The sequence below is a fragment of the Lepisosteus platostomus genome, chromosome 6 (genome assembly GCF_059453375.1).
Source record: "Lepisosteus platostomus isolate fLepPlt1 chromosome 6, fLepPlt1.hap1, whole genome shotgun sequence".
NCBI lineage: Eukaryota > Metazoa > Chordata > Actinopteri > Semionotiformes > Lepisosteidae > Lepisosteus > Lepisosteus platostomus.
This window is the reverse complement of record NC_142616.1, coordinates 15709749-15721471: the sequence shown is the minus strand read 5'-3', so window position 1 is coordinate 15721471 and position 11723 is coordinate 15709749. Positions and strand designations below refer to the sequence as shown.

General features: G+C 55.2%; 1 protein-coding gene across 2 annotated transcripts; it reads left to right on the top strand.

The window, feature by feature from the left end:
- The first annotated feature begins 2779 nt into the window (after nucleotides 1-2779).
- Nucleotides 2780-10415, top strand: LOC148660556 (3 beta-hydroxysteroid dehydrogenase type 7-like). Of its 2 annotated transcripts, none has more exons than XM_088634388.1 (6): nucleotides 2780-3082; nucleotides 5213-5368; nucleotides 7526-7634; nucleotides 8547-8646; nucleotides 8978-9140; nucleotides 9381-10415. In XM_088634388.1, the coding sequence occupies exons 1-6, from the start codon at nucleotides 2926-2928 to the stop codon at nucleotides 9773-9775; spliced, it is 1080 nt and encodes a 359-aa protein (XP_088490514.1). In that variant the 5' UTR covers nucleotides 2780-2925; the 3' UTR covers nucleotides 9776-10415. The 2 variants fall into 2 exon arrangements, with proteins under 2 accessions (XP_088490514.1, XP_088490515.1); XM_088634389.1 differs by lacking the exon at nucleotides 2780-3082 and adding an exon at nucleotides 3168-3349.
- Nucleotides 10416-11723: the final 1308 nt, after the last annotated feature.

Here is an 11723-nt window from a genome sequence, read left to right as displayed (position 1 = left end):
CCGGCTGCTCCTCCAGAGAATCCAGGGTGTGGGCTTCGACGACATGGCGGGGCTGCTTGTTCCACGCCCCCGCCCCCCTGGGTGTAAACTAGGGCTTCCTGCCCGCCTGGAGGATCTGATCCACCCCTCTCTTGCTCCCTACTCCCACCACTCTGGGTGTAAAGTAGTGCAAATCTTTTGCTTGATTGATCAAAAACTTTTAATTAGCAAGTGGGGTGGGTTTCAGGCACCAGGCTTAACGATCCAGGGTCTGAAGAGACCGTCCATATTCTGTTTTTTTTTGTTTTAATGCAATGACCAAAGAAAAGTATAATATATATTTTATAATAGTGATTATAAACAGCCCCTTTCACAGGGTAGGCTACAGCTGTGCTCCACTGGTCAGCCCCAATACTGCCTAAACAACTGTGCCTCCCTGCAGCTTAATTAACCACGAAGAGAAACAGATGAGCAGAGAGATGAGGGGCTTCTGCTTTCTGGTGGCGTGGACTGTCGGAGCTGGTTCACGCGAGCGAAGAACGCTGTTGGAAAAGTGCTGGCGGGATCTAAAGTGAAGCTCTGGTCCGGCCCGGCCCGGTGCCTGCATGCGGAGAGGTACAGGCTCTGACCCAGTACGGGCTCAGTGGCCTGGGTCCGGCTGGCTCGGAGCCTGGAGAGAGGGCCCAGCGGTGAGCAGCCGTGTGGGCGTGGAGGCTGTATTGTTCTCACAGAGACGCAGGGGGAAGTTGAGCCCTGCTGATACGGGGTATTAATAGACACAGAGAGAAGTCAATCTGACGTCTCACCTCAACTTCCTCCAACCTTCAACTCAGATGAAGTGCTCACACACAGGACGGACAGAGCCAGGGTGCACACAGAGCCGTGCACACTGGACTGGCAGAGCTGCACAGACACACACAGAGCTGCACAGAGCCCCACACACACTGGACTGGCAGAGCTGCACAGACACACACAGAGCTGCACAGAGCCCCACACACACTGGACTGGCAGAGCTGCACAGTGACACACACACAGGACTGACAGAGCTGCACAGACACACACAGAGCTGCACAGAGCCCCACACACACTGGACTGGCAGAGCTGCACAGACACACACAGAGCTGCACAGAGCCCCACACACACTGGACTGGCAGAGCTGCACAGAGACACACACACAGGACTGACAGAGCTGGACAGAGCCACACACACACACAGGACTGACAGAGCTGCACAGACACACACAGAGCTGCACAGAGCCCCACACACACTGGACTGGCAGAGCTGCACAGTGACACACACACAGGACTGACAGAGCTGCACAGACACACACAGAGCTGCACAGAGCCCCACACACACTTGACTGGCAGAGCTGCACAGAGACACACACACAGGACTGACAGAGCTGGACAGAGCCACACACACACACAGGACTGACAGAGCTGCACAGACACACACAGAGCTGCACAGAGCCCCACACACACTGGACTGGCAGAGCTGGACAGTGACACACACAGAGCTGCACAGAGCCCCACACACACAGGACTGACAGAGACACACACACACAGGACTGGCAGAGCTCCATAGAGACACACACTGGACTGGCAGAGCTGCACAGAGACACACAGGACTGACAGAGCTGCACAGAGCCCCACACACACTGGACTGCCAGAGCTGCACAGAGACACACACACACACACAGGACTGACAGAGCTGCACAGAGACACACACACACTCACAGGACTGACAGAGCTGCACAGAGACACACAGGACTGACAGAGCTGCACAGACACACACAGAACTGCACAGAGCCCCACACACACTGGACTGGCAGAGCTGGACAGTGACACACACAGAGCTGCACAGAGCCCCACACACACTGGACTGACAGAGCTGGACAGACACACACACAGGACTGACAGAGCTGGACAGAGCCACACACACACCGGACTGGCAGAGCTCCATAGAGACACACACACACACACTGGACTGGCAGAGCTGCACAGACACACACAGAGCTGCACAGAGCCCCACACACACAGGACTGACAGAGCTGCACAGAGACACACACACACACACAGGACTGACAGAGCTGGACAGAGACACACCGGACTGGCAGAGCTGCACAGAGACACACACACTCACACACACAGGACTGACAGAGCTGCACAGAGACACGCACACTCACAGATCTGACTGAGCTGCACAGAGCCACACACACTCACAGGACTGACAGAGCTGCACAGAGACACAGAGACACACACACACACACACAGGACTGACTGAGCTGCACAGAGACAGACACACACACACACACACACACACACACACACACACACACACACACACACACACACACACAGGACTGACAGAGCTGCACAGAGACACACACACTCACAGATCTGACTGAGCTGCACAGAGACACACACAGTCACAGGACTGACAGAGCTGCACAGAGACAAACACACACACAGGACTGACAGAGCTGCACAGAGACACACACAGAAAATTAAGGCACTATATCTCGATACAAAGCCATTGAAGAAGCTACTTTTCACGGCACAATGTACCACACACGAATGACAGCAGCTCGGTCCCCCTGCACTGCTGTACGGGCTTGAGTGACGACACAGCAAAAATAACAAGGCGCTACTGTATATCCCGGGAACCAAAAGAGCCAAACCGGCCCCAAACCGGCACACACAGAGCACTAACGTACCCGGCGGGTTTGGTTGTTTGAGCTGTTTGACGGGAGGCCCAGCCCACGGAGCTGTCCACGCTCCAGGGGGGTCTCGCGGTCACTCCCCCCGCCCCTCCCGCCCCTCTTGTAGATCCTGCAGCGCCGGACCCGGGGCTCAGAGGGCGATCCACTCGTGAGGGAGAAGGGAGTCCGATCCGGTCCGCCACTTTAACACAACCGCCGAGCCAGAGACGCCGAGGACAGCGAGGATGACGGTCCAGCCGGGGCGGGTGTACCTAGTGACGGGCGGCTGCGGGTTCCTGGGTCAGCACCTGGTCCGCTTGCTGGTGGAGAAGGAGGAGACGGTGTCGGAGGTCCGGCTCTTCGACCTGCACGTGGACCCCAGCCTGGAGCAGCTCGGCACAGGTGAGGCCGGTCCGGGGTTCGAGGCACTGGCTGCCGAAGGCGCTATACAGGCGGGAAGACCCGCACTCGATCCGGCGCTGCGTCGCTGTCGAGATCCGGCAGCGCCTGCTCGGTCGGGGCAGGTGGCTGTAAACCCGCTCAGTCCCAGAGTGAACCGGATTGACACCCGAGAGCGCTCCGGGCTTCAGCCGGACGGACGTCCCGGAGAGCGACGAATGCCGGCGGAGACCGGACTAACAGCGCGGGGTCGAGCCGACCCGCACCGAGGTGACCGCGGCGTGTCCGTCACAGGTCCGGCTGTCGCGGTGTCTCAGTCTCGCCGGTCCCGGCGGGCGAGCTCGGTCTCCTCCGTGATTCGCGCTCGGGGCGCTGAGCGCGGAGTGAAGGACACGCGAAAGCGCGGAATCGGCGCGGAGGCCGGTGGTTAGCGGGTCCGTCCTGCGGGTACCGCGTGTCCCTGTCCCGCACGAACGTGTCCGGCGACGGACAGATGCCCTCGCGCGCAGGGGAGTAGCTTCTCACCTGGCGCCGCGTGCCCGTCGGGGTCAGGCTCCGGCGCACCGCGAGCCAGAAGGGTGCCGCGGTCACGGGTGAAGCGGTGAGGTGAGGGGTACAGGAGGGCTCCCCGAGGGAGGACAAACGGATCACCTCCGGTTCTGCTGCGGGGCTCTCAGCCGACACGGGACCCGAACTCTCACGGTTGGACCCGTCCGGACTCGAGCTCGTTAAAATGGATGCGGAGACCCGCAGCGGTTTTCAGCATTATTTGGGGTTCGTCGGGCTAAATCTAAGGGGAGCGGAGAGTGATGTGGCTACCGTTGTCCTGGAGGTGCTGTTCTCACAATTTGCCAGTGAAATCAATGCGAGGGACAAGCCGTGGTGAGCCGGTTTGTGCAGAGGGGGGAGACCAGCCCCGCAGGTGATCCCAGCGGTGAGCGCTGGTCGCCACGGCCCTGCTCTCGTGCCTGCGGCTCGCCGCGAGGCCAGGGCGGGGTGTCGGTACCCCGAGGTCGGCAGCGGGGTGACTCAGAGGCAACTGTGGGCTGCGTCATGCAAAACACAACACAGGGAGGGGCGAGAGGAGGCCCTCGGCCCGTTTGGGCTACGAAAGAGAACTGATCCCAGGAAGTCATCCAGCTTGTTCCACACCCCCACCACCCTGTGGGTAAAGTAGAGCCACTTGCTCTGACTGGAGGATCTCAGCCAGCTGTTTCTTAAGAGAAAACAGAGGGTCTGCTTCAACAACGTGGCTGGACAGCTTGTTCCACACTCCCACTGCCCTAAATTCAAATAATTCGAGCTTAGCTTCATTGTCATGGAAGCAGGATATTGACTCTTTCTCTCTGTCATAGGCTTTGTCTGAAGACTGAAGAGACTCAGTTCCTCCAGCCTGTCAGTGTAGGACACTCCCTTCAGATCCTTCATGCTCCTTCATGTGAACAAGAGGAAAACATACAAATTCCACACAGATAACACCCCAGGAATTAAATGCAGGGCCCCCGAGAGTAGTGATGAAGCAGTGATAAACACTGTGCTCCAGTTATTTTTACTTTCCTACTTTCAGTTATTTGTAAATCTTAGTTCATTAATATTATACAGTACAGTTCATGTGCTGTGACATCACAGCGCCTGTGCAGTCCACTCTGGTGTCTGTGTGACATCACAGCGCCTGTGCAGTCCAGTCCAGTCTGGTGTATGTGTGACATCACAGCGCCTGTGCAGTCCAGTCCATTCTGGTGTATGTGTGACATCACAGCGCCTGTGCAGTCCAGTCCATTCTGGTGTATGTGTGACATCACAGCGCCTGTGCAGTCCACTCTGGTGTCTGTGTGACATCACAGCGCCTGTGCAGTCCAGTCCAGTCTGGTGTATGTGTGACATCACAGCGCCTGTGCAGTCCAGTCCAGTCTGGTGTCTGTGTGACATCACAGCGCCTGTGCAGTCCAGTCCAGTCTGGTGTATGTGTGACATCACAGCGCCTGTGCAGTCCAGTCCATTCTGGTGTATGTGTGACATCACAGCGCCTGTGCAGTCCAGTCCATTCTGGTGTCTGTGTGACATCACAGTGCCTGTGCAGTCCAGTATGTACAGCCGTATGTGTGACATCACGGTTTTTCCCTCTTCCCACAGAGAGAGTGAAGATCCGACTGATCCAGGGTGACATCACTGACTACCCCACAGTAAGAGATGCCCTGCAGGGGGTGCACCTCGTCATCCACTCTGCCAGCCTGGTGGACGTCCATTACCGTATCCCTGAGGAGACCATCCGCGCGGTCAACGTGCACGGTGAGTCCCGGCCGCGCCGCTCCCTCCCTGCTGGGCACCAGTGCCCGGGCACTGACCCTGCCGACCCCTGTCCACACCTGGAGCGCTAAGCTGCGGGCGCTGATGGAAGAGACGCTGACGAGCTGCATCTTCTGATGCCAGCTCACATGTTTCTGCCCTCCCACCGGCACACAGACAGGCTGGACTGCCAGTCCGTCTCGGGAGAGGGCACGGGGAACGCTGCCACTGACGATCAGAGTACCCAGGTCTGAAAAGAGTACACTATGCTGACAAACTGAAGGAACTGAGTCTCTTTAGTCTGAAGGGAGTGTCCCACACTGACAGGCTGCAGGAACTGAGTCTCTTTAGTCTGAAGGGAGTGTCCCACACTGACAGGTTAAAGGAACTGAGTCTCTTTAGTCTGAAGGGAGTGTCCCACACTGATGGGCTGAACGAACCGAGTCTCTGAAGTCTTTAGATTAAGTCTTTAAGGGAAAGAGTCAATATCCTGCTTCCATGACAATGAAGCTTAGCTCAAATTATTTGAATTTAGGGCAGTGGGAGTGTGGAACAAGCTGTCCAGCCACGTTGTTGAAGCAGACCCTCTGTTTTCTCTTAAGAAACAGCTGGCTGAGATCCTCCAGTCAGAGCAGGAGGCTCTACTTTACCCACAGGGTGGTGGGGGTGTGGAACGAGAGACAGCTGGATGAGTTCCTGGGATCAGTTCTCTTTCGTAGCCCAAACGGGCCGAGGGCCTCCTCTCCCCCCTCCCTGTGTTGTGTTTTGCATGACGCAGCCCACAGTTGCCTCTGAGTCACCACACTGCTGACCTCGGGGTACCGACACCCCGCCCTGGCCTCGCGGCGAGCCGCTGGCACGAGAGCAGGGCCGTGGCGACCAGCGCTCAACGCTGGGATCACCTCCGGGGCTGTTCTGCACCTTCTGCAAAAACCATCTCCTCCAGGCTTGTTCTTCACATTCATTTTACTGACAAATAATAAGGAAAGCACCTGTAGGACAACTATATTCACATCGCTCTCCGCTACCCTTCGATTCAGAAGAGAAGAGCGACCAGGTACATTCTGGGCTGCAGGAACTGAGTCTCTTTAGTCTGAAGGGAGTGTCCCACACTGACAGGCTGCAGGAACTGAGTCTCTTTAGTCCGTATTAACAGAGAAGATTACAAGGTGACTGACACAGGTATTCAAAATCTTCAAAGCCATTGACAAAGTTAACCCAGAAGATTTCTTCAGAAACTGCAGTGAAGAACAAACCAGGATTACAAGTGGAAACTACAGGGATGCGGATTTCAAACTGAGAAGAGAAGGCACTACTTTACACACAGGTGGGGTGGGAGTGTGGAACAAGCTGCTCAGCCATGTTGAAGTTGATACTCTGACATCTGGCAAGAAAGAGCTGGATGAGACACACAGATCAATTGTCTTCTTACTACATGACAGGCCAGACCAGCCGAATGGCTGCTCTCCTCTGTGTAATGAACAGTTCTTTTCGGACCCTATGCGGACGACACAATCCGAAGAAGTGGGGAAACGTGGGGAAAAGTCATGCAGGAATACGGGGCTGAAAACAAGGGGGGTGTGTCCAAAGTGCGCTGGTGCACGGGGGAGGCAAACAATCCAAAAGTTACCCATAGAGGGAAACCAAAAACACAAGAAAGTCCATAGCCAGGTGATCCATCCAAACAAGGAATTAAAAACACAAACTGGGTCGGAACCAGCGGACAAGGAACAGGAACAGTGGTTAAAACCTTAACTGGACCAGGCACTTCCAGGTCCCGGACTCGCACGGTGCGGAAACCAGATGCAGAGCCAGGCTGAACGTCAGCGCCTGGCTTTTAAGGTGGGCTGGGAAAAGGGGTCAGGTGCACAGAATTAAGTCTAAAGTGAAAGGGCTGGAGCACCCTTAAGGAGGAGGCACTATAATGTGACACTCTGTGGCTCTTCTTATCAGTTGAGTGTAATTCTTCAGGTTGATTTGAATTGTTATGTCATTGCAGATGAAACTGAGGAGGGTTACAAGGGAATCGCACTCTGTTGTGATGTGTTCTTAGATTCGCTGTGTTTAGCAGGTCCTCTGGAAGCTCAGAGCAGTGGTGTCAGTTTGCTCAGGGTGTAGAGGTCCTCTGACGCCCCCTCTGGTGTGTGTGTGTGTCTGCAGGTACTGAGAACGTGCTGCGCGCCTGCGAGGAGCTGGGGGTCCACTATCTTGTCTACACCAGCAGCATGAATGTTGTGGGGCCCAATTCCAAAGGAGACCACTTCTACAGGCAAGGCTGTCTCACTGACTCATTACTGTCTCTCTGTGTCATTTCTGTCTCTTTAACTCCCAATCGGATCTCTCCTGTACAGTTCAGATCTCTCCTGATCCCAGTCAGATCTCTCCTGTACTGTTCAGATCTCTCCTGATCCCAGTCGGATCTCTCCTGGACCTGGTCACAACTCTCCTGTTCCCAGTTGGATCTCTCCTGTACCGCTCAGATCTCTCCTGATCCCAGTTGGATCTCTCCCGTACCGTTCAGATCTCTCCTGTTCCCAATCGGATCTCTCCTGTACCATTCAGATCTCTCTTGATCCCAGTCGGATCTCTCCTGTACCGTTCAGATCTCTCCTGATCCCAGTCGGATCTCTCCTGTACCGCTCAGATCTCTCCTGATCCCAGTCGGATCTCTCCTGTACCGTTCAGATCTCTCCTGATCCCAGTCGGATCTCTCCAGTACCGTTCAGATCTCTCCTGATCCCAGTCGGATCTCTCCTGTACCGCTCAGATCTCTCCTGATCCCAGTCGGATCTCTCCTGTACCGCTCAGATCTCTCCTGTTCCCAGTCGGATCTCTCCTGTACCGTTCAGATCTCTCCTGATCCCAGTCGGATCTCTCCTGTACCGCTCAGATCTCTCCTGATCCCAGTCGGATCTCTCCTGATCCCAGTCGGATCTCTCCAGTACCGTTCAGATCTCTCCTGATCCCAGTCGGATCTCTCCTGTACCGTTCAGATCTCTCCTGATCCCAGTCGGATCTCTCCTGTACCGCTCAGATCTCTCCTGATCCCAGTCGGATCTCTCCAGGTGTCACCGGCACACCTGTGCTCTTTCCTCCCTGTCGCTCGCTCCTCCTGGAGCTGGACTGGCTGTGTGGAGGAGGAGCTGGACTGACTCTCCTCTCTCTCCGCTGGCGCCCGCAGGGGGGACGAGGACACGGAGTACAATGTCTTCCACGACATGGCCTACCCCAAGAGCAAGGCGGAGGCCGAGAGGCTGGTCCTGAACGCCAACGGCAAGCAGGTAAGACTGCAGCCCCCCGGTCCTGTGGGCACAGAGCCCTCACTGCTGCAGACTGGCACTGAGGGACTGTACCTCCTGCCCCAGTCTGTCCTGTGGGCACAGAGCCCTCACTGCTGCAGACTGGCACTGAGGGACTGTACCTCCTGCCCCAGTCTGTCCTGTGGGCACAGAGCCCTCACTGCTGCAGACTGGGACTGAGGGGCTGTACCTCCTGGCCCAGTCTGTCCTGTGGGCACAGAGCCCTCACTGCTGCAGACTGGCACTGAGGGACTGTACCTCCTGCCCCAGTCTGTACTGTAACCACAGTACCCAATGTGTGATGTTGTTTCAGATCAGCGGGGGGAAGGTCCTGTACACTTGTGCCCTGCGCCCCACTGGTATCTATGGGGAGAACCACCAGGTGATGAAGGATTTCTACAAAAGGGGCATGAAGACTGGGAGCTGGATACTGCGTGCCATTACCAACAACATTGAACAGGGCCGTGTCTATGCAGGTACACACACTGATCCTCACTCACACCACACCTGAAAATCACCTCTGTTTCACTTTCCTTACCCCAAACGTGAACATCACCTACATCTCACTGTCTTCTCACCTCATACCTGAACATCAACTCCGTCTCACTGTCTACTCCCTCCACACCTGAACATCACCTCCGTCTCACTCTCTCCTCACCCCACACCTGAACATCACCTCCGTCTCACAGTTTGTCTCCTGTATCTCTGTGCCTCAGGAAATGTAGCCTGGATGCATCTGCTGGCCTGCAGGTCCCTGCAGGAGCGCCCCCTACTGCTGGGAGGGCAGGTGTACTTCTGCTATGACGAGTCTCCCTACAAGAATTTTGTGGACTTCAACATGCAGTTCCTGTCGGGCTTCGGCTTCCGCGAGGTGCGCATCCCCATGTGGCTGCTGTGGGCCGCGGCCATGACCAACGACCTGCTGCACACGCTGCTCAGGCCGCTGTGCAACTACTCGCCCCAGCTGAACCGCTACACGCTGGCCGTGGCCAGCACCACCTTCACCGTGAGCACCGACAAGGCCCGCCGCCACTTCGGCTACCAGCCCCTGTACTCCTGGGAGGAGAGCCGGTGCCGCACGCAGGCCTGGGTGCAGACCTTCCGGGACTGAGCGAGGGGGCGCTGATCCGAGTGGATCAGTGGCGCCACAGGGACGGGGAGGGGGGAGAGACAACAGAGAGTCCCATGTTGGCAGTGACTCTGTATCAGACACACCCCCACGGTGGGAGTGGCTCTGTATCAGACACACCCCCATGATGGGAGTGGATCTGTATGACACACCCCCACGATGGGAGTGGCTCTGTATCAGACACACCCCCACGATGGGAGTGGCTCTGTATCAGACACACCCCGTGATGGGAGTGGATCTGTATGACACACCCCCACGATGGGAGTGGATCTGTATAAGACACACCCCCACGATGGGAGTGGCTCTGTATCAGACACACCCACAAGGGAGGAGTGACACTGTCCTGGACACACCCAAAGTTAGAGTGATCCGCCCAAGGAAGAGCGTCTGCACGGTGGGCACACGAGCTGGTCTCCTACAACAAGTGTCCCAGGTCACCTTGGTGGACTTCCCCCTACTGGTCCACTGACAATTGTAGCAGCAGTTTCGTCTTCGTTTAAGTCCCGTTGAGCTCCTGAGATCCGACTACATCAGGGTGCAGGGTGGCAACTCTACTGTCTGTGTGAATCAGAAACAGTTTTTTTTTTGTTGTTTTACACTCAATAAACATGTGGTTTTAAAATACTGTGCACCTCTGTTTTCTGTTACCGTTTGAGTAGGACATTTTGCTCATCATGTAGTCCTTTATTCAAGACATCTGTTGGAAGGTGCTCTGACACCAGCGCAGCTACAACAACACAAAACCCAGTCAACCAAGACACAGCACAGATCAGGCAACACCTGTGTGTCCCTTATTTAGGGGCACACACACTACCTGGGCTGCTACAGACCCTAAACTGACAGTAACACTAGTCTGACCAGCGTAGGAGGCAGCAATGAGAAACCGAGTCTGAGGAAGTACAGATACAGACAGACCTGGCTTGAGAGGACAGGCTCAGTGACCACAGACTGGACATAGAAACTGGACACAGGCAGACCTGTCTGTCCAGAGATAACAGGCCCAGTGACCACAGTCTGCACAACTGGATCACCGTGTGATCTTCTGTCACAGCCTGAGAAACAAACATTGAGCCTGTCTCTCAATAATAATACTGTGTGTGATCTCCTGTCCCAGCCTGAGGAACAGAAAGTGAGCCTGTCTCTCAATAATAATAATAATAATAATAATAATAATAATAATAATAATAATAATAATAATACTATAGTGTGTGACCTCCTGTCACAGTCAGAGGAACAGACAGTGAGCCTGTCTCTCAATAATCATAGTCATAACCATAATAATTAAAACAAGAATAATAGGTGGCACAGTGTTGCAGTGGTTATCATTGCTGCCCTGTAGCGCTGGGGCCCTGGGTTCAACTCCCGGTGTGCTCTATGTGTGGAGTTGGTATGTACTCCCAGTATTCGCGTGGGTTTCCTTCTACCGTCTAGAGACATGCAGGTAAGTGAATTGTCTTCTGAGAAAACTGGCTCCGGTATGAGAATGTGTGTCTGGGTCTGTCAAGGGTGTACCTCACCTTTCACCTTTCACCCAGTGCTTCCTGGGAGTAGGCTGCGGACCCCTGTGACCAGGGGAAAATCATTGAACACTGTACTTCCGAATCCGACCAGCAGATGGCAGCCTGACCCAGCAATTCACCGCCAGCTGCTCCTCTTGCTTCCTCTGCTGACACAGGTGGGAAATTTGCATTGCAGGCAGGTACGCAATCGTGCCAATATATTCGTAACCACTGACAATTGTAGACTACACCTTTTCACCACTGTTGGTTTTCCAGCCGGTTGATTTTTATGATTCACTAGGAATGACAACACCCAAGATCAGAGCATGATGAACTATTGTGGAGCGAATATTGGCTTAACCCGCTTGGCTGAGGGCCGACCTCCTGGCGCACAATACATTTAGCACAACACGAGCCCATTTTCAAATACG

Coding starts and splice junctions, on each gene's coding strand:
- LOC148660556 (XM_088634388.1), top strand. CDS start 2,926: ATGACGGTCCAGCCGGGGCGGGTGTACCTAGTGACGGGCGGCTGCGGG. Junction 3,083..5,212: donor CCTGGAGCAGCTCGGCACAG/GTGAGGCCGGTC, acceptor CTCTTCCCACAG/AGAGAGTGAAGATCCGACTG. Junction 7,635..8,546: donor AAAGGAGACCACTTCTACAG/GCAAGGCTGTCT, acceptor TGGCGCCCGCAG/GGGGGACGAGGACACGGAGT.